Source organism: Eptatretus burgeri, chromosome 3, assembly GCF_056783735.1.
Source record: "Eptatretus burgeri isolate ZD-2024b chromosome 3, Ebu_testis_v1, whole genome shotgun sequence".
Classification (NCBI taxonomy): Eukaryota; Metazoa; Chordata; class Myxini; order Myxiniformes; family Myxinidae; genus Eptatretus; species Eptatretus burgeri.
The window spans coordinates 27,534,713-27,558,836 of record NC_140963.1 but is presented as its reverse complement, the minus strand read 5'-3'; the positions used below and the strand labels follow the sequence as shown (position 1 = coordinate 27,558,836).

Sequence of the window (24,124 nt, the reverse complement as noted above, 5' to 3'; positions counted from 1 at the left end):
CTCAATTCACCCTCCACCTCTGGGGCATGGCCGACTCACACAAAACCCGGAAAGGCGGGGCTTCTGACTGCTCATCTAGCTTCTGACACCACGCCCATCAATCATCAGCCTCGGGGGCATGACTTCGCCCGCCGTCACCCTTGGAGGTGGGGCTTCTGCCTGCTTGGCACATTTGCTTGTTTCTCATCATGCTTTTGGTTTTCAAGACAAAAGGAAAAGTCACAGGGGGCAATTACATACTGGGGAACTTATTCTTACTCCCTAACTAATTAACACCACACCACCCCCCCGTGTGGTGACACGTAACACCCAAGCTCACAGATTCCCGACTTAGTCACATTGAGATGCCTCCTACACATCCATGGACCAAGCAACTCTACACAATGCTATATTGCTTCATCTACCCCCACAACCGTAACATATATATATATATATATATATATATATATATATATATATATATATATATATATATATATATATATATATATATATATCTTCTTTTTTTTTAAGCAAATATAAGGATGTAAACATTTGGATGAAAATTTTATTTTCAACAGACAATTTCGCAGCACTTGCCCGACTGATGGATTTGCTGAGAAGAGCAGGAAAGTTGGAAGATGCTGCAAAACTTCTGGATTTGTCTGCAAACTTTGCAAATCAAATAGAATCTGATGCTGGTTATAACTACTGCAGAGGCCTCTTTTTCTGGTATGTTGCACTTTCACTTCAACTCGTGAACAATTAATGGTTTCTTTAATATCACTTGAACTGGTATTTGCAAGAGCACAACAAACGTCATGTTCTTTTATTAATATGGCTATTTTAGAACGTTCATAGCTTGCAATAACCATTATTATGTTTATTGGGTCGCTGAATAGCTTCGTGGTAGATTTCTTCTTTGTTGATTACTCTTGCTTTTAATTTCTGACTGATTCGTATCCAATTAAAAATGTTATCCAACAGAGGTCACTGCATTGAGGAGCATAAAACATTTTTTTTTAGCCACAACTCCAATCTACATTCTTGACTTTTTCTTTCTTAGAATTCATCCTGTTCTTCACAAAAATCAACACTCATGTAAAGCAGTTGGCTGTCCAGAACTGTCATGTAAATTGGTTTGCTGTCGAGTACTCTCATGTGAAACACTTTCAACAATGGACCTGGGAGACATAGCCTACATTTCCTTCATCTGCCACTGTTAATACCCTATTACGACAATAATGTATGAAAATAATTCTAACTTTTAGATTCTAACTTGGAGTTTATGATTAAAACAAATTCAGTGCTAAATTCCTGAGAAGGTTGATTGGGTGTGACTGCTTCTTCCTTCCTGATATTTCAATGGCATGTCTGCTTGACCTGTTTGGTGTTCTGATCACAAAGCTAGTGATGCCAGGATCCAAGGTTCAAGTTTCAAAATATGTCGATTTACCTGTTGTCTATTAATGTCTTTGTAATTAATGTTATCAAGTGGAAACCCTGAAATCCCTGGGTGTGATGTCTTGACACAACTGATGGTAAATTGACTTGAAGGTATTGTAACGACTAAGACCGCACATTTTTTGATTTTTTTTTTAATATACAGTATATACCATATATATAAATATATATATATATATATATATATATATATATATATATATATATATATATATATATATATATATATATATATATATATATATACATATTGATGCCGACGAGATTCAAATTTGGCAGCTGCAGTTCCACGGGCATGCAAGTTAACTACTGCGCCAAATAGTCAAACACCATTGAGTGTGAAGACAAAGTATATACAAGAAATGTATGTCATATAATCTTGTCTGCACTAAAGCAGAATGGCTGTCCGTAAGGGGTGGAATGTGTGTTTTTTTGCTGGAAAATCCCCCTTAAACGAAGGTTTACAAAAGTCATAATACCTACTGCAAATGCCAAACACGCAAGGGTGGGTTTGCAATTAAAACCCGTGTACACCGTTACCGCTCGGAGAAGAAGCGTGGACAAAGCCCGTGCCTTTGCTTATCAACACATAAATATTTACAGATGTTTCCTAATGTCAAATATATGATGTATGTACAAGCTTCTCTTGTAGCTTCATATATGATGAACAAGCTTCATCCATATATGATGTATGTACAAGTCTTAAACACTGCAGTTTTTTATGCAAATGAAAATCCCTCATGATTTGATTTGACTGAGCGAAAATGCAACTTGTATCAGGTTTAGCGGAGAACCTACAAAGGCACTGAATCATTTCAACAATGCAAGAAAAGACTGTGACTGGGGGCAGGTTGCACTGCGTAACATGATTGAGATTTATCTCAATCCAGACAACGATGTCATCGGTGGACAGGTTTTTGACAACATGGATGGTTATAGGTAAGCTTCCACTCCAATGTTCTTTTCATGTGTTTAATTCCTGATGTACATCATATCGTTTAGAATTATGATCAGGATAAAAGTTTTCCAAAATTCATTAAAAAAAAATAAACTGGCACACATTATTGGTTTGAGGTAGGGGTGCCAGGTCAAGGGGAGAGCAGTACTCCATTGAATTCTGAATAAAGACCTTGTAGGGTGTTAGACATTTGGTTTTGCCAAGGAAAGACTTGGGATGATGAAAAATCCCCAATGGGTTGCTGGCTTTGGATACCAACTCTGATAGATGGTTTGCCAAAGAGAGATTGTGGTAGGTTGAGAGACCCAAATGTTTGAGGGACTCCTTCAAGAGATTTGTCAAGAAAGACGGGAGAGTTCACCAGGCAGTCCTGTCGACGTATTGACTTTGCTTATAATAGGCAATAAGCTGACTAACCTGCAGTTTAAAGGATGTGTTTTCGCACTCTCTTGTGAATGATAGTAATGTTAGCCGACTTTGAGGCAGAAAGGAGGTAGTGAAGGGAGAAGAACAGGCTGAAGGGAGGAGACAGAGTAGAAGCAAGAGTGGCAAAGCAGGATTTGATGTTAAAAAACAAAAACAGCTGCCTTGAAGCCCTGGAAGAAAGAAGAGATTTAACAGACTGAGAAAGTTGCTTCCACAGGAGAGAGAAAAGATGAATGAATGAGTGGATGTGAGCAATCAGCCTGGATTTTTTATTTTTTTGGGGATACAATGTTGAGGCTCGTATAAGAGTTACCACACAAAGGGAGCAGAAGACAAGAGGGACTGGAGAGTGAAGCAAAAAAACAATGGGGAACAGAGATATTCGGTGATCTGTGGAAGGGAGAGGGATGAGGCAGGGTACACAGGGTAAACAAGATGGACACTGCAGGGACTTTCAGGAAGGATAGCAGGGAATTTGAATGACGTTAGTTTAGGGTGGATAAGCAGGGGTAGAAAATATCATGATTTTGGATGGGGGTAGATAACGTGTTGGTGAACAGCTATTATGAAGACCTGGAGGGAAGAGTGGGGTTGAAGAGAGTGTGGGAGCTTGTTCCAGAGATGGGAAAAAGAGGAATGAAAGGGTGAGCAGTGATTCTTGATTTTGGTAGTTTCACCAGAAGGGGGCTGCTGGTGGACCTTGAATGCCCCACAGAAATATTGGGGGACATCACAGACAGAGCGTGGGTGGGGGGAGGGCGATGCCGGAGAGGAGGCGGTAGAAGACAGAAAGACCACCTACCTGCCTGCAATGTGAAATTAATAGGCCCCTTTATCATTGTAGATACCAATGGAGATACCAGTGGTTTCCAGGACATTAAGCTGAGTAAGGGGTGCCAGTTCAAATGGGAGAGCAGTACTCCATCAGACTATGGAAAAGGCCTTGTGAGTAAATAAAAGTTCACATATGCAAACTTTACACAACGGAGGATGCCCAGTCAGTGACTGGCTTTGTAAGCCAACTTAGACATGTGAATTGCCCAAGAAAGATCATGGCTGATGGTGAGGCCAAAAATTCTGAAGGACAACTTCTTCAAGAGGTTTCTTCATTATTTATGACAGTACAAGGGGACAAAACTTATTTCCGTACTTGGTCTTTCAGCTCGTCCATGAGCCTAGATTCTCCATTTTGAAATGTGTGTGTGTGACACATAAGTTGTGTTCTCGTCTTGGCATATAAATATCCGAGTTACATGCTCGGCTTGGAGACATGGCAGAGGAAAAATAGTAGAATTTACTTTCATGCATGCATATTTGCTTTGTCACAATAAAAAAAATGTTGCTTGACAGAGACTCTGAGAGGCGTGAATCTCTGCTGCTGGCTGTGTGCACGGCTGAGAAGCTAGTTTTGGAAGTCCATCCAAAGACTGAACTTGACCACATTCGGCTAAGCATCCTTCGGAATAAGTGCCTAATGGGAACCAGGCGAAAAAGCAGTGTGGAAAAAGCTTTGGAGGCCTTTACAAAGATTGCCACTGACCAGGTGGGTGAGGGTTCACTTGCATCATTAAGTGTTCAAAAATCGTGCATTTTTTGACTTGAGAAAGGAACATCGAAAATAATGACAAAATATTTAAGAATGTAGGAGCCTTCCAGAGTTATAACCACATTGGTTATGATCACACTGTATACAGTTCCAACCACTTTGAAAAACATGTGAAGCACACTGGCCTCATCCCTGATCTTTATGCAACATCCGACTATATAACGTAAGGCAATTCTCAACATATGAGGGTGCATCGAAAAGTATCCGCAATTATTTATTAAAAACTGTGTTGTGTTGACAAATTGCTTGTTGTACTTGCAGGTATAAGCATGAACTGTCTGCGCCATTGTGAAGCAGTTTCAACCTTGAGCAGTCAGTAGTTGTGTTGTTGTAAGGGAGTTAACAAGACCGCTCCACTGTCCTTTATCACCAAAGAAGAGCAGTGTGCATTGATGCGATTTTTGTGGGCTGAAGGTGTGCTATGGTCAGAAATCCATCGCAGACTTTCAGCACAATATGGAAACGGTGCTTTATCGCAGCAGAAGGTGTATCATTGGATTACCATGTTCAAAAACGGTTTCACAAGTGTCACTGATGATGGACGTCCATCCACATCCACAACAGAAGAAAACCTTGAACGAATCCGCACCATAATTCTGGATAACCGACGGTCGACTCGTGACAAAGTGGCACAACATCTGAACATCAGTCATGGTTCTGCACATGAAATCATCAACAACTGACTTGGCTTTCATATAGTTTCTGCAAGATGGGTTCCAAAACAACTCACAGAAGAGCACAAGTGCAACTGCATAACAATCTGCCAAACCCTTTTGAACCACTTTAGTTATGAAGGGAATACTCTTTTGAGACGCATTTTCACTGGAGATGAGATCAGGATCCACCATTACGAGTCAGAGAGCAAACGCCAGAATATGGAGAGGAAACATCCGACATCACCAGTTAAAATGTCACCAGTCACCACCAGTTAAAAGTGTGGACCTCAAATATTCGGGGCCTTCGCTCAAACCTTTCAGATCTTTCCAGACAGGTTGCCACTGACAAACCAGACATTATCTGCCGAACAGAAACTTTCCTCTCCCAAGACGTGTCTGACTCCCAAGTATCTCTCCCCGGTTACTCCCTCTTACGGTATGACAGACCTGAGCCTCGTCCTGGTGGAGGTGTTGCTCTCTTCATCAAAGACTCTATTCCTCACTCTCCATGCACTGCTCTCACTCCCCCACACCCCCAGGAATACCTCTGGCTTCGGCTTCCCCTCCACTCCCACCTCATGTTTATATGTGTACTGTACCGTCCACCGAACAGTGATGACTCCATCTCCACCTCACGATCCGAAAACATGGACCATCTTCTATATTCTCATCCAAACTCTCTCTTCCTCTTATGTGGTGACTTCAATTGTCATCACGCCAGTTGGCGAGGTGTGGGTACCTCTCTCACCTGCCATGGCACCTCAGCAAAAGCTTTCTGCGACTCATTAGGACTGACTCAATCGGTCAACTTCCCGAACCGGATCTCAACCAATGGTACTCCATCTCTTCTGGATCTGATTTTGACAAATTTCCCTGACAATATCTGCTGCTCTTCCTTCGCTCCAATCGGTTCTTCTGACCACGTCCTTGTCAAAGTGGACATCTCTCTGGCTGTTATCAGAGAACCACCTCACCACCGTCGAGTCTGGCATTTCACTCAAGCCGACTGGCAGGGTCTCCGAGCAGCCATCAAACTTACAGACTGGTCTCCTATCACTACTTTCTCAAACATCAACTCATCCTGGGAATTCTTTCAAAGAAACTTGCTCTCCCTCATGCACAGATTTATCCCCTCCCGTGTTCAGTTGTCCTACTCTTCCTCCCGTCCTTGGTTTACTGAAGCTTATGGCGAGGCAGTTGTCCTGAAACAACTTACCTTTGCTTCATGGAAAGCAAACCCAACTGAGGGCAATCTCAGTTCCTTTCACAAAGCTCGGAACAAGTGTGTATCTACCCTCAGGAGAGCCAGAAAACAACATCTTTCTCATCTCAAGTCTGAACTCTCAAACCTCTCTCCCTCCTCAAAATCCTGGTGGCGTTTAATCAAATCTGTTTCTGGTATATGTTCCCCCTCCATCCCCTCCCTTACCTAAAATGGCCGCACTGCTGATACCACACGTGATAAAGCTGAATGTCTAAACTCGGTGTTTGCAGCTAAATCTTGTGTCCTAAACCCATCACTTTCTCCACCCACTTTACCCAGTCGCACCCAACTGTCCCTGGACTCTGTATCCTTTTCTCCTGACAAGGTGGAGAGCTTGCTTTCAAAGCTCGAGTCAGATTCTGCAACCGGTCCAGACGGCATCAGCCCACGTGTCCTCAAAGCCTGCTCTTCTGCTCTTGCTCACCCTCTCTCTGTTCTATTCACCCTCTCATTTGCCCAAAGTCATCTGCCATCTGCTTGGAAATCTGCTAACATCACTGCCCTGCATAAAAAAGGTGCAAAAACAGATCCCTGTAACTACAGACCAATCAGCCTTCTCCCAATCATCAGCAAGGTTATGGAATCAATCATCGCTTCAGACATGAAATCCTTCCTCTTCTCCAATGGCTTGATTTCCAATCATCAATTTGGTTTCAGACCAGGTCACTCTACCCTGGATATGCTGCTTCTGCTCTCCCATCAATGGATGGAGGTCCTCAATGCCAGACAGGAAATCCGAGCCGTATCCCTGGACATATCACGTGCTTTTGACACAGTCTGGCACCCTGCACTACTCACCAAACTCTCTTCCCATGATATTCAAGGCCATCTCCATTCATGGCTCGCAGACTTTCTCTCCTGTCGCAGTCAACATGTGGCCCTAAATGGAGTTCTTTCATCCCCTCTTCCTGTGCAGGCTGGAGTCCCTCAAGGTAGCGTTCTGGGCCCTGTTCTTTTTCTGGTTTTCATCAATGATCTCTCCGACTCTCTGGAAAATCCTCTATTTCTCTTTGCCGACGACTCCACCCTCTGCCGTACCATCTGTCATCCCTCAGACCGGCAAGCAGCAGCTTCTTCGCTCACTGCAGATCTGAATAAAATCACAAACTGGTCCAACACGTGGAACATGTCTTTCAGTCCAGACAAATCTCACACTCTCACTATGTCTCTTCAAAAGGACCGTTTAGAAAACCCCCCCATCCACTTTCTTAACAATCCTCTGGAAGAAGTCTTTTCTTTCAAGCTTCTGGGTCTCACTATCTCCCATGACCTTTCCTGGGAAAGTCACATTTCCAACCTCGCCTCAAAAGCCAGTCGCCGACTGGGAATCCTCCGTCGTGCAAAGTCCTTCCTCGGCCCTCTTGAGCTCCTGACCACTTACAAAGCTTTTGTCCGTAGCCTGATGGAGTACTGCTCTCCCCTCTGGGCTGGTGCTCCTGCCTCCCACCTTTCTCGGCTTCACGCTGTCGAAACCAGGGCATTTAAGATCATCGGCATCTCCAGCAATGAAGCTGAGTCTTTGGGCCTCTCACTCAATCACCGCAGGTTGGTCGGTGGTCTTTCTGTCTTCTACCGACTCCTCTCCAGCCTTGCCCCCCCTGCTCTCTCTGCGATTTGTCCCCACCACATTTCCACAGGGCGCTCAAGGTCCGCCAACAACCCCCTTCTGGTAAAACTACCAAAATCACGAATCACTGCTCATCTTCACTCTTTCATTCCTCTTTTTCCCGCCTTTGGAATAAACTTCCTCACTCTATTCTTTCCCATTCTTCCCTCCAGGCTTTCAAAACAGCTGTTCACCACCACCTCTTATCTTCCCCCATCCAAATCCTCGATCTTTTCTACCCCCGATAATCCACCCAAGCCCACTTCCTTCAATTCCCCTGCTTTCCTTCCTGAAAGTCCCTGAAATGTCCATCTTCTCTTCGCCATGTTCCCCGTCCCATCCCCATCCCTCTCCCTTCCACAGTTCACCTAATGTGTCTGATCCCCACTGTTTTTCCCTTCCACTCCCGCCCCTCTTGTCTCATGCCCCCTTGCTGTGAGTTGTGTGTTAGCTCTCATACGAGCCACGACAAGGTATACAAAACAAACAAACAAACAAAAAAAATTCAGAAGTCATCCTCGGCTGGAAAAGTGATGTTCACACTTTTCTGCGATACAGAAGGCCCAAATTTGGAACACTATCAAGAGGGGGGCACAAGGCGAAACAGTGTCCATTATTGTGAAATGCACCGGGACCAGTTGAAACCAGCGATTCAATGGAAACACTAAGGGCTACTGTCAAAAGGTGTTGCATTGTTCTATGACAATGCCTGTCCACACATGGCCACCCAACCCTCATATGTATGTATATATATATATAAATATATATATATATATATATATATATATATATATATATATATATATATATATATATATATATATATATACACGTATGTATATATTGTTGTAGATTTCCCACCCGTCGGCATGCGAATGACCGCGTCTAACCAATAGCGGTCGCTTCGCCTACCGAACGGACAATCCAGTCACGGCTTTCCGGATCAACGCCGGAAACCAGCCACGGGTGTGTTTGTAACCACACCACAACCTTGTCCGCACTCTACCCGCGCTACAGGGTCCGATCGCCAAATCTTCGATTTACCTAATTATTCGCGTGGGTAGGTTACCGAGAGATTGTACCTCAACGGGACCGCTTGGAAACGAGCCGCTTAAGCAGCTCGCTTCCTTTTGAGATAACCGAGCAGGGTATTATCGCGCAGTCCCGTTGGACCCGATCACTTTACCGGCTATTTCAAAACCAACGATATTCCGAGTGTAAGATGGCACCTCAATTAAGGGAAGAGGACGCAACGAACAGGTTTACATTCACACAAGGACATCTATTATAATAAAGCACGGATGCAATTAAACAAGGTAAAATACGTATGCAATTATACAAGCAACAAAAGCATGACAAAAGAACTACGACCATCTATACGAAATGCAATGCAAACATTTACAGCACACAAAGCACTTAATTTCCTACTTATGAGACGGGCCCACGGACACACGTACGCACACACACACACACCCAAGAAATGGTGGCAGAGGCCTTTAATAACGAGCTCTACCTCGGAGGACAGGTGAGCTGAAACCCAGAACCTTTCTCGATCCTCTCCACCTCGTGTGGTCTTCAAGTTGTTTAGACCTGGGCTCCAGCGAGAGCGAGCTGGATCCAATCGCCGTGAGCTGCGATCCTTCCCGAGCTCCCGTGAATCCTCCCGCGCTTCTCAACACGTGCTGGTGAGACAAGGCGCCGATCCTTCCCGTCGATGCGCCGCTTCCCCCAAGGAACCACCTCCAAGAAAAGGTCGACGAGTCGCACCAAGCCGGGAACCAAAATGGAGAACAAAGAGCTCCACGAACCAAGAAGAAGAAGCCACCACTCGCAGCTCGAGCTGAGCGACCAGCTCAACTCTCTTCCAAGCAAAGCAGCTCGAAGCAAAAAACTCTCCCGAGCCAAGCAGAAGCCCAAGCTCACTGAACCACCAAAGCAAAAAGCCTCCTCTCGAGCCAGGCCTCAGCCGAAGCTCACTGAGCCAGCCGAAGCAAAAAGCTTCCGAAGGCCTCAACCCGAACGCAAACCAAGCAGGACTCGACGGTCTGCTGAACGGCTACTCTCTGCCGAAGCAAAAAGCTTACTACTCAACTCCCAAACACGAACAAAGAAAAGATCTCCTCTTATCCTTCTCCCGCCCTTCCCCCGCTCCCGGCGTGACTCATGACTCATGCCCTCGTGCTCCATCCCCCGCTCAACCACGGGTGGGAGGGAGTTGTTGACATCATGAGTCACGGGACGGCAGGATTCTTCTTCCTCTTCGCAGAAGAGGGGAAGGATGTCTCCATTGTTCGTTCCCTAACTATTAAATCGATCCACAGCGCATCTAATCGATTTCTGAACATTTCAACAATGAAAAGTGAGCTATCTTGGGAACAATCACTTATCGACATAGCTGACTAAAGGAACCTGAATGTTGTGTGCATTCGGATTCCCAAATTCGTAACAATATATATATATATATATATATATATATATATATATATATATATATGTATGTATATATATATATATATATATATATATATATATATATATATATATATATATATATATATATATATACATACATATATATATATATATATATATATATATATATATATATACATATATATACATGCATATATATACATATATATACATACATATATATATATATATATATATATATATATATATATACATATATATATATATATACATATATATATATATATACATATATATATATATATATACATACATATATATATATATACATACATATATATATATATATATATATATATATATATATATATATACATATATATATACATATATATATATATATATACATACAAATATATATATATATATATATACACATATATATATATACATATATATATATATATATATATATATATATATATATATATATATATATATATGTATATATATGTATATATATATATATATATGTATATATATGTATATATATATATATATATATATATATATATATATACATATATATATACATATATATATATATACATATATACACACACATGTATACATATATATACACACACATATACATATATATGTATATATAAAAATCTCTACATATATATGTATATATACATATGTATAATTATACCGGGCGTAGTGGCATGCGCCTGTAATCCGGCTACTCGGAGGCTTGGGTTGAAGGATCGCTTGAGGACGGGAGCTCTGTACTGAGCCGCGCTATGACAGGGTGTAGGGCAGTCCGGAATCATGGCGAAACCCAATCCTTATCCCTGTGTCATAAGAGGCGACCAGGGTTGCGTCAGGAAGGGCATCCAGCGTAAAACCTCTGCCAAATCAGTATGCGGATCATAATGGATGATCCACTGTGGCGACCCCGAATGGGAGCAGCCGAAAGATGAACAACAACAACATATGTATCATTATATACAGTGCTCCCTCGCTATATCGCGGTTCACTTTTCGTGGCTTTACTACATCGCGGGTTTTCAAATAACATCATAAAATAGTAAAAAACAAATTAAAGTTTAAAAAATATATATATATATATATATATATATATATATATATATATATATATATATATATATATATATATATATACATATATATGCACATTATTAAAAGAATATTAAATCGAAATTTAAATGAAACTACGTAGTGGCGTAGCGGGCTTGTACTAAAAACAGAGAGATGCTCGCGTATGGAAAACGGAGTACAACTGCGGCTGCTTCTGCCCAGGTGAGATCGTATTCGGCACGCTATTGGCTGATGGTTGGGAGGCGGCCAATCAGAGCATGGTGTTTTGTTTCCCGGACGCAGAATGGCTGTGACAACAGCATCTGTGGTACTGTTGTCCCGTGTAGAAGCATCCCGCATCTCGCCTCGTCCATTTCGGCTTCACATCTCGCTGCATGTTGTGTTTCTCTGCGGTCCATCGTCTCATCATCGTCATCTTCATCATCATCAGTACTGCACAGCTATCATCATCATCATCATATCTTCATAGGTCAGTACCCATAATACGTTTTTTTTATATTTTATAGTACAATATAGTATTTTTTAAATTATTTTTGGTCTTCGGCTTTGCAGCCCCATGAAGTCGCATTTCCGCTGAAAAATTTTTTTTTTTTAAATAACTGATTAAATGTGTGTGGGGAAGGTTAATAAGAGTGCGTTGATGCTGTATCATGATTTAAAAAGTGTTTAAATACATTTAAATAATTAAATAAATATGTGGTTTCTACTTCGCGGATTTTCACCTATCGCGGGTGGGTCTGGAACGCATTAACCGCGATAGGTGACGGAGCACTGTATATGTATACATATGTATACATACATACAACCATACACGCACACACAGTGCTAGCAGAAAGTCTATACCACCTTTCAAAACTTTCACCTTTTGTTGCCTTATCGCTTGGGTTTTCAAACCTGGGGTCGCCGAGCAAATTTCGTGGGGTCGCGGGCGTCCGCTTACAGCGAAAAAAAATTGTCTATTTTATATTGGTATTCGCTTTTACGGGATGTAATATTAACGGTTCGTTCAAAGTATGGGAACCAGCGCAACATGATGCCTGGAATGGGATCCAGCCGATGCGCGGGCTCGCTGAAGGGCGGTTCATTTTGGCGGGAAATTTGTGGTTTGATCCATGGCCTCTCAGACTCAGACTCTGACTCTATCATTAACGTCTATTCACATCTCCATGTACGACTCGAGACCTTATTTGTGATGGCAGCACCGGCCATCAGCAAATCTCGAGAACGTTCTTACCAGGATAAATTTCTGGACCTTGGTTTTTACTACGTGGTGGATAAAAGTGGGGCACAGCAGCCTCAGTGTGTGATTTGTTTTGAAATGCTTTCTATGGAGTCTATGAAACAAAATAAGTTGCAGAGGCATTTGACTACAAAACATGCGCCTTATCAGGATAAGGAGAGAGCGTTCTTTGAGAGGAAACTTCTTGCACTCAAGAATACACGTCTTGACAGAGAGGGTACATGCCATCAGACCAATTCTCGGGCATTAGAGGCCTCGTATCGAGTGTCGCTCCATGTTGCCAAGACTAAAAAGCCTCACTCCATTGCGGAAGAAATCGTGCTACCATGTGCAAAGGACATGGTATCTCTGATGGTTGGGGAGGAAGCGGCAAAGAAACTGGCAGTTATACCTCTCTCTGACAACACCATCCAACGCAGAATTGAAGATATGAGTCTGGGTGTAATGGCTCAGGTCATACAGAAGATCAAGGAATCGCCGTGGCACGCCATACAGTTGGACGAGTCCACTGATATCGCATCGTACGTGCAACTCATCATCTGGGTCTGCTTCATCAAGGCTGATAACTTTGTCGATGAGCCTCTGCTCATTAAACCATTGGAGGCCACCACCAAAGGCGAGGACATTTTGGGGAAAGTAGAGCAGTGTTATCGTGACCATGATCTGGACTTCGGAAAGTTGCTCGGTTCTACAACAGACGGCATGCCAGCAATGTTAGGAGTGCGTTCTGGATTCAAGGCTAAGTTGCTTGAGGTGGCTCCTCAGACCTCCATGGTACACTGCGTGATTTACCGAGAAGCGCTCGCCTCTCGTACTTTGCCAGAAACCTTGCAGAGCGTGCTCTCAGAAGTCGTAAAAATGGTGAATCACATCAAATTGAGCACCCTCAACACTAGGTTATTGAGGCTATTCTGCCATGAGATGGACGCCGACCATAAGAATTTACTATTCTACACTCAAGTCAGATGATTATCTTGAGGAAACCTTCTTCTGCGCATTTACGAGCTCAAAGATGAACTGAAGGAGTTCCAACGCACACAAGGGAAAACGGCATGGGTAGCGTTGCTTGAGTCGGACTCTTGGCTGTCAGAACTGTGCTATCTCATTGACATCTTTGAACATCTCAATGTCCTCAACCGCTCCCTCCAAGGCAAAGACGCCAACCTCATGATTTTTCACGACAAAATGAGCGGATTTCTGGCGACTCGAAAATTACTGGCAGACAAAGCAGCTGTTAAGCGCTTCAGCCTTTTCCCCCGTCTGGTGGAGCATCTAACGACCTGCCAGTACGATGATACTGAGTTTGACAGTCTTTCTGGGGAGATAGCACGTCACTTTCGGTCACTCATTGAACAGTTCGAACACTATTTCCTTGAGCTGGATGTGCAGTCCTTTTCTGTTGTTCGGGACCCTTTCACGGCTCCACTGGACTCGATTGCTGATGAAGATGATACAGCACAGGAAGTGCTTGTACAGCTCCAGCAGGATTCAGGAGTGCAGGCTCTTGCGCGGATGAATTCGTTGTCGACATTCTCGTGCAAAATGCTGCCGTCGTACCCGACCCTGTCACGGCACGCCATTAAGGTTCTCATGCCATATCCTTCATCATACTTTTGTGAGCAGTCTTTCTCCACCATTGTGGTGATTAAAACAAAGTACAGAAATCGCCTAGAAATGGAGCACGATATGATCCTGGCATTGTCATCTACTTCTCCACGAATAGAGAAGTTGGTTTCTGAAAAACAGGCTCATCCTTCTCACTGATATATATATATATAAATGTCATTCGGACTAAACTTCGGACTATATATATATATATATGGGGCTGCAAAAGTAGGTATACAATAATGATATACGAGTACACTCCTTACTGTATACCAACTTTTGCAGCCCCCTGTATATGTATATATGTATGTGTATATATATATATATATATATATATATATATATATATATATATATATATATATATACATATATATATATATATATATATATATACACACACACACACACACACACACACACACACACACACACACACACACACACACACACACACACACACACACACACACACACATACATACATACATATACAGGATATGTATGTGTGTGTGTTACGTCTGAAAACCATCGAAATAAACACAGGTGGGCCAATATTCACCAACTTTTGCACATGTGCTGCGGATACCCTGGGTAGGATCATGTTTGCAAAAAAAAAAATCGCCCCTCCACGAGGTGGGGTTCCCTCTTCGCAGGTCACCTTCGCGGGAGGAGCAAGAGGGACTGGTTGTTTCCAGCTACATTAAAATATGACATTTATATGTATGTGTGTGTGTGTGTACATCTGATCATTGTAGAACGAAAACGGGCCAATTAGGCCATGAGCCAGACCCGGTAATTTTTGGCCACCGGTACAATCCGAGGGGAATAATGCTCATCATAATTTTTGGCAGGGTATACATCTCTACAGTCAGAAACTATGTGATAGCATTGCATTGCGAGTCGCCTTTTGTGTGTTATTAGCCATTTAGAAACCCCATCCCAAAATAAACTTTTCTGAAACTGGCGTAAGACAGAAGAAGACATTCCATTTAAAACTAATGGTTTTCTCTTATTCTCAGCTATATCTTCTTGAAAATTGTTAGGCATGTAACTCATGTTATTTGCTTTTCAAAACAGTTGTTAAAACTAGCCTCGCATTTAGTGTTTACAATTACAGGCACTGATAGTCCAGTGCTGATACATTGCAGAACATATCCATCTTTGAGTCAGAGGATGGGGAAAGTTTAGATGAGGATATTGAAGAACTTGATAATGAATATGATTTTTAAATTCATCTTGAACATTTTATATCACTTGCAATCAGTGCATATGATCAGAGATGTCTTAGAAACTATAAAGGACCCGTCTTTGGTTCATAAGACAATATGTTTATCAGCAACACATTGGGCCAAGGTAATGGCCTTGTTAGTGTGGAACAGCACATTTGTGTTTCTCTTCTGTATTTTTATGCCCTACAACAGAAGATTGTGTTTCATTTTCACCTTTTCTCATTCATCAGATTGCACATGATTAACCATCTTGCTACTGTCTTGGTTTATATTGTGTAATGTGGGCGTTTGATACCTTCATATGTGCATTCTTGAGTTTTGAAATCCCTGAAATTCTGTATTTTTGAGAAATTACGGGGAAAAAACATTAATCTTGTTCATGAACATGCAATCATTTACCTTTATTTGATTTTTTTAAAGTATCCTTCAATAACAACAGGGAAAATATCATGACATTGACCAAACTACATAAATCCGTCAAAATTAGGTATTTTTTCATTTGGGGGGTGGGGTAACATTGTCTGCTATACTCATCTTTATGTACAACATCCAAAATTTTTTTTAGATTTTTGGATTTCTTAATACATTTGCTAAACACCCATGTAATTATATTGTTCCAGCACTTTTATTTACTTTCCACAGTAAATGATAGACAAATACTTTTCTAAAGGCGGTATGATTTATCACACAGGAAATAGACACTGATATGTCAGTGTCACCAATGACATACCTTTCAACCTCGGCATATTTAGCACTATTTGTTGAGAAGCAAATAATCCTCGCAAAAGGTGAGACAAATTTCAATCTTAATGTTTGACTGATTTTAAAAAATGTTGTTAAGTTGAAGTAGGATGTCTTACCTTGTATTGGCCATTTTGCACAAAAACTTATTTCTGGGTAGGCATATAAACAGGGTGATAACACACAAAATGCTACCAGCGATGCAATGCTATCACATGTTTTCTAACTCTAAGGTTGTATAGCTTGCCAAAAATCACTATGAGAATTATTCCCCCCAGATGGTACCGACCAACCCTACTGGCTCATGGACTAAATCTCGGGAGGCAAATTGCAATTATCATCTGTGCATGTGGAACAGTGCAAATTTTTTTTACCACTGATCCCTGCCTAAGGCAGGGGGTTTTGAGACCATATTTTGATCCTGTAGGGGGTGGGTATTTATTTTTTATTTGCAAGTTCAAAGGCTCGTAATGGAACGTGCACACACACACACACACACACACACACACACACACACACACACACACACACACACACACACACACACACACACACACACACACACACACACACACACACACACACACACACACACACACGACAAACACAGCCTTTGGGTTTTGGGGAAGTGCCATCACTTCCTGGAATACTCTGTGTCTCAGCGCCATCACACAATGGTGTCGCCTTTCTCATCGCACTCAGCGCAGTATTTCCTCCTCCCAATGTCTGCTACCCTATTGGGATTTTCCATGCTCTTTCATTTTAAATGCTAAACGTCAAGCAAAGAAGTCGCATGTACCATTTTATTTAATAAAGTCTTTGGTTGGACTCTGCCGATGTTTGAACCACAGACCTCCCAGCCTCAGTAGATGCTCTAACCATTACACCACCAAGTGTATTCAAGCACTTGAAGTTAACAAAATGATTAAGCTACTTTTTTGAAACGATGCGCATTGCAGTGTTCTTCCTGAGTTTTGTGAGGACATGAAAAGAAATGGGGTGTAAAACTTTGCAAGAGTTTATCACAATATTTGAAGAGATTCTCCTCAAATGATGAGACCTCATAAGGATTCATTTTTTTTTTTATTTTTTTTTTTTTTAAGGGAGCAATTTGAGGGTGTTTATGATGTTTTTAACTGACCTGGAAAGGCTTCTAAAGTCTTCAAGCTGACTGATACTGTGGATGTATCAGTATAGTAGCTGACATTTCAATGAGCAGCAGACTGCTCTTTGTCATTCACAGATTGAAACTCAGATGGAATTTGAACTTTTGCATCTGCCACAGAAAGTGGATGGAGGTTATGTTTGCACCCCTGTCTGTCTGTCTGTCTGTCTGTCTGTTTGTCTGTGAGCAGGATATCTCAAAACGTTATGCATGGATTCAGATGAAGTTTTGTGGACAGGTTGGGTGTGTGACAAGGACTAATTGATTAAATTTTGGTGAAGATCCAGGATCCAGATACTAGAATTTTCGTGATTCTTCACCATTTGGGATATGGGGCCAAAAACAATATACTGTACAGCACGATATCTCAAAAAAGTTGGGGATGAATTAGGACAAAATTTGGTGGACTTGTTGCATGTGTGATGAGGACTAAGTGATTCGATTTTGGTGAAGATGCAGATCGAGATTAAGATCTGAATATTTTTAAATGACAAAACATGGTGGATGATTTGGGTAGGTGACAAGAACAAGCTGTTTCGATTTTGGTTTAAGGTCTATCTGCATATCCGGCCTATCAGTGGGATAAAAAAACTTAAAGTGTTCAGCCTGGCAGAGGTATGTGCCCCACCGAGTGCCATTCCAGTCACTCATATTTTGTATTTGCACTTATAGTGGCCTGTAAAAGTATTGACCCCCCTCCAAATATTTCATATTTTGATGCAACAAAAAACTTCATTTATTTCGCTTTTGTGAGGAGAGCATAATTTAAGGGTGTCAGTAGATGGCCTATTGTGATGCACACTCGCCTCTCTGTCGAGCCGGAATTTGAATCCCGATCCAGCTATGAACTGTCACCCAGGTCACACGAATGTTTTTGCTTCATGTATATACATCGGGTTATTTAAATATCACATCGGTTGGGGACATGTATTGCAAAGCAATTTTTGCTCTTGTTTCATGATGCTTTCAGATCAAACTTAATACATCGAGTCTTCACAAACTACTCCAAAGTGATAAAGCTAAAGGCCCGGTCACACCTTGACGTTTTAGCCAACGTATGCCGATTTTTGAATTTTTTTTTTCTAAAATGCTGGCACACGTTGAATACGTCATGGGTAAGTTTTGATAACATTGAGAGCACGCTGAAAAACACTGCCATACGTCGTTGTACGTTGGCTTTAAACGTTGTACTTTTTGGTTGTCCTCAAATTTTTTCATGCTTGAAATTTCACGACGTATGCCGGCGTATGACTCACACGTTCCGCTACGCTGGCCACAAGTTGTATGCACGGTCTGCGATCGCTGACAGACGTCAACACATGCTACTTGTAAGTTAATCATAAGTTGAGACACGCCGAGGTAATGTTTAGCGTACCCGAAACTTATTTCTAACCAATGATTAACGTGTTGTTGGCACGTTACGCGATCGTTGCCACACGTCGACAGACGTTACTTTTAAGTTACTCATAGGCTGAAAGACGTCGGTATAATGGATCGTCCTTGCGTCAACGTCCACGGCCACGGCCAGGACACTTATTTGCAGCATTCTTCAAACTTTTCTTCGGCATGACGAGGATGTTCACACTTCGATGTCTAGCTTGGCTATGATTCCAATTGTCCATCGGCAGCGTCTATTTAAAATAGTCGAGTTTGAGCGGTTTAACACGTTCAGAAGAAACGCTTCAAATTTCCAAACCCCAGCGTCAAAAAACAAAGGCGAGTGACAGCAATTTAAATCGTTCATTGTAAACAATGAAAATAGTTGAGTGGCACCGTTTAAAAGTCGTTGAGTGTAAAAAAAAATCGAATTGTTGAGCGCAAGCGTCTACTTTCAATAGTGGGGTTTGAGCGATTTAGCACGTTCAATAGAAACGATTAAAATTTCCGAGCGCCAGCGTCAACAAACAAAGGCGAGTGACAGCAATTTAAATCGTTCATTGTAAACAATGAAAATAGCTGAGTGGTACCGTTTAAAAGTCGTTGAGTGTAAAAAAAAATCCAATTGTTGAGCTCAAGCGTCTACTTTCAATAGTGGAGATGCAGCCATTTAAATCGTTGAGTTTATCATTTAAATCGTTAAATCGTTAAACGCAAGGACGATCCATCATAACCCACACCCTCCCCTACTACTGCCAACATGAACAAACTACTACTAATACTAATACTAATACTGATACTGTTACTGCTGACATGGACATCGACTCAAAAAGGACTCGCAAACACAGTTGGGTTCCCCTTTTATGAGCAGCATTTTTATATACCAATTCCCAAAATCGCTGGGAACACGTCTTTATATGGCAGTTGTAAGCTAGAAACACGTTAATTTTTTTTTTTTTGTCGACCGGAAGACGTCATTGGAATACGTCTACGTAAGTCGATGTGTGTTGGGACTACGTAAAGAATTGGTTCAAAGCACGTCAAACATAAGTTAGAAATAAGTTTCGCGTAAAAAAGACATTACCGCGACGTGTTTCGACTTATGAGTAGCTTATAAGTAGCCTTTGTGGACGTGTGTAAGCGTCCACATATCGTGTGTAAAACTTATCCCCATCGCATGCAGAATGTGTGTCATACGCCGAGTACGTCGTAAAATTTTGAACATGTTTAAAATTTCTTGACGTACTCTACTTACTACGACGTATGATAGCGTACTTTAGCGTTGTACTCACGTATACCAAACTTACTCGTACCGTATTTGACGTTCCCCAACGTTTTAGACACATTTTTCTTAGGTCGGCATACGCTGGCAAGATCGCCAAGGTGTGACCGCGATGTTGACACTTCCATTACTACGGCAGTTATGATTCGAATCGTTGTGCGTCAGCCTTTTAATAGGCTACGTCACGACATCGTCGGCGATGCGTGCAACGCGCTATGCCTAAGTTAGACTATCGTTGGGCATCGGTTGTGTAGGCCGACAACAGTTTCAGCATTCGTTGGTATAAGTTATCTATAACACAACGAAACGTTCTGTGTTGTTACCAATGCGTTATACATAAGACCAAGTCGCTATGAATACGTCCGAATCTTTAAAAAAAACATCAAAAGTTTAACGTAAGCCAGCGTTTTAGATACATTTTAATACGTTGCCATCATTGGCTAAAACGTCAAGGTGTGACCGGGCCTTAAGAAATGCAGATAAAATGTGAATACGTTAGATTAACAGAGAAAATCGGATGATTCTCAGTTGCATAAGTATCAAACCCTTTGCCTAAATAACCCTAAATTACTTCAGGAGTAAATTATTTGTTTTAAACGTAAGAAGTGTAATAGGTTTCACCTGTATGTAATCAGTGGTTTAACTAAGAGAAACCTCACTTATCCAAGGAGTTTTACAGTGCAAAAGAAAAAAAAAATCTGTGAACCAACAAGGCAAATATGAATTACAAGGAGCTTTCCAAAAATAGTCAAACATAAAATGGTGGAGTTGTACCATTCAGGAGAGGGTTATAAAATGATTTCAAAGTCACTCATTATCCCTTTGAGTATGGTGAAATCCATCATAAAGAAGTGGAAGACATATCATACTACCCATACTCTACCCATCTCAGGTCGCCCATCCAAACTCAGCAGCCAGGCAAGCAGGAAACTGGTTTGGGATGTCAATGTAAATCCAACAATGACTGAAAGATATGCAAGGTTCTTTGTCTGAGATGGGGGTCAGTTTTCATCAATCAACAATATCCTGTTCCCTTCACAAAGCTGGCCTCTCTGGACAGGTGGCAGGAATGAAGCCATTACTGAAAAAGATGCATCTAACAGCTCGTATGAAGTTTGTGAAAAAGTTTCTTAATGATACTGCTGGCAAGTGGAGAAAGGTTTTGTGGTGGGATGAGACAAAAATTGAACGTTTTTGTCTAAATTCAAAGTATTACGTCTGGCACAAGCCGATCACTGCACATCACCCAGTCAACACCATCCCTACTGTCAAGCATGATGGTGGCAGCATCATGTTATGGGACTGCTTTTCATCAACAGGGACTGTCAAGCTTGTCAAGATAGAAAGGACAAAAGATGGTGCACGGTACAAGAGAATCCTTGATGAAAACCTGCTTGAGTCGGGCATGAATCTGAAACTGGTAGGAGATTCACATTTCAGCAGGACAATGATCCGAAGCCCAAAGCTGAAGCCACACTGGAGTGGCTGAATAATAATAATAATAAAAATTAATGTTCTTGAGTGGCCCAGTCAAAGTCCTGACTTGAACCCAATTGAACATTTATGGCGAGACTTGATGATTGCAGTCCATCGACGATCCCTATCAGACTTGGCAGAATGAGAGCAATTTTAATGTGAAGAATGGGCAAAGATTTCAGCATCTCACTGTGCAAAGCTGGTAGAGACCTACCCAAAAAGACTCAGCAATCATTGCTGCAAAAGGTGCTTCCACCAAGTACTAACTTCAGGGACTGAATACCTTTGCAAGTAGTTAATTTTGATTTGTACATGTTTTTTGCATGTATTTCTGCCATGTCACCTCCTTCAACTACAGCAGTGTTTTGTTTGATACCTTCAGTTGTGAATGAAAGAGTTAATTTGGAAAAATTGTTTCTTCATAATTTGTAATTCATCGAAATGTGGAATTATTGGACGGGAGTGAATACATTTGCAGGCCTCTTTGCACAAATTTTGTCACATGCTTGGAGAACACAACCACACACAGGGTTTAATATGCCAGCAACCACACTCCAAGTTACGGAGCTAGTTGTTGAGATTGGAGTAAGCAAACTGTTTAACCAAACACAGGGGAAACAAGACTCATTCCACAATGTTCATAGTAGGTGCACACAAGTCTTGTAGAAACAGCACGGCCCAATCAAGTATACTTCAAATGGCTGAGTTTTAACCACTGAAACCGAGGTTCTGATTAATGTTGAGCCTCCCAGTGCATCCTCGTTTCAAAGGAAGAATCCCCCCAGGCATGACACAATGCGGTGTGATGAGTTCACAGTGAAGCAATTTCAAGAGTGTCTCATCATTTATCTGCTTCCTCTGTCTGTCCGACCAACGGAAACCCTCCAATCCCCAACCACATCTGTCTTCGTCCCAGGTTTAGCTGGCAATCGTGCTCCAAAAGGAAACTGAACCCCAATAAGCAGTGATCCCACAGCTTGACTATCCACACCTCCATGTCCATTTCAGCAGTGTCCAACTCCATCTGGATGACGCTACAACCCATTATTGGCGCCATTGTTCCCGTAGACAACTGGAGGCTGTGCTCCTCTCACCTTATAATTTTGTCCGTGCCTCCAACACTTTGTCTAACACCAGCAGACTCACAATGGTGTCACTTGCCCCTGTGTCCACCACCACCTCACAATACTCCACTTCTATCCTGTACTGAATCCGCAAATGTACCAAGCCAATTTTCCCACAATTGTCACTGTTGAAGAGTGCTTCTCACCACCATTAGCAGCCCAGCATGGCCCCTTATGCCTGACTATTATCAGTTTCCCAGGCCACAATAAGCGGATACTGGCTCCACCCTCTGAGACTCTTCTCCCGTAAGTCTATTTAGTGCTTGGGGAGGCATGGTTCCTTCAGGGCTGTATGACCTATGGGGAGATTTTGCCAGGGAGGAGCTTGGCAGTACCTCTGGGTATGGCCATATCGGCCACAATGAAAACAACTACCCATGAGGGACCCCTCACAAACATAGACAGAGCACTTTCTGGCCCGGGCCCCCTTGGGTTTGAACCTGGATGAGCCGACATTGCTCTGGAACCACCTTGCTTTGGCATTCTTGCTGCAAATTTTCCTTTTGCCAAAACTGACAGCTGTTGACTAATCCCCTTTAACACTCTGACAAGATTCTTCCTTTTTTCCTCTGGCTTGTCTTCCTCTGCCGGAACCTCCAATTTGTGTACTGTCACCGCTGACCTCTCTGGTCGCAAAAAGCTCAGAGTGCTACTCACTCGGCAGCTCTGTGCATGGTCGCCGGTGCCTGGAGTTCCACTAGGATGTGGAGTTCAGGATTGGAAAGAGTAGTCAGGAATTTTTCTCGAGCTAAACTTTCCCATGCCTGTGCTAGAAGGTCCCAATATGCAATCTTTACAGGTTGGTATATATCCTGGGCCAGCTATTACAGCGTCTTACAAGCCAAAAGCTTTTGGCGCTGCAGCTGAGCCCGTACCAGATCGAAATGTACCACTGTACCACTGTGCCACTGTACCGAACCAGTGCTTCAGGACTGCGCAAATACGATCACCAGTCATCATACCATCTGAGACCAGACTTGATGGTGTGGCTCCACCCCCCTCGCTCACCACCCCCCCTCGCTCACCACCCCCTCGCTCACCACCCCCCTCGCTCACCACCCCCTCGCTCACCACCCCCCTCGCTCACCACCCCCCTCGCTCACCACCCACAACCCCCCCCCGGCAGAGTCGCCACCAGATTCCCCATGCATTCCCGTCAACCCAATAAGGCATGACGCATTCAAATTGTCAGGAAAGCCTCAAAGCTACCTGACCCATCAAAATTTACCAAGGGAATATGTGACAATGGTCATGCCAATTCAAATTATATTCAGTGGCACTAATCACGTGGGAAACGACAGATGAAGATATTTCTTTTAAAAAATAATTGATGAATTTAAAATAAAAACAAACGATAAAGGAGGGA

General features: G+C 42.2%; 1 protein-coding gene across 4 annotated transcripts in view; it reads left to right on the top strand.

Moving 5' to 3' along the window:
- The window catches only part of TTC21B (tetratricopeptide repeat domain 21B), a 183,855-nt gene that overhangs the window by 129,808 nt on the left and 29,923 nt on the right, over positions 1-24,124 (top strand). For all 4 annotated transcript variants that reach the window (XM_085872748.1, XM_085872747.1, XM_085872751.1 and 1 more), the window contains 3 exons: positions 561-711; positions 2,224-2,382; positions 4,178-4,370. In XM_085872748.1, the coding sequence (XP_085728874.1) occupies positions 561-711; positions 2,224-2,382; positions 4,178-4,370 (503 nt within the window). The remainder of the gene's footprint in view (positions 1-560; positions 712-2,223; positions 2,383-4,177; positions 4,371-24,124) is intronic.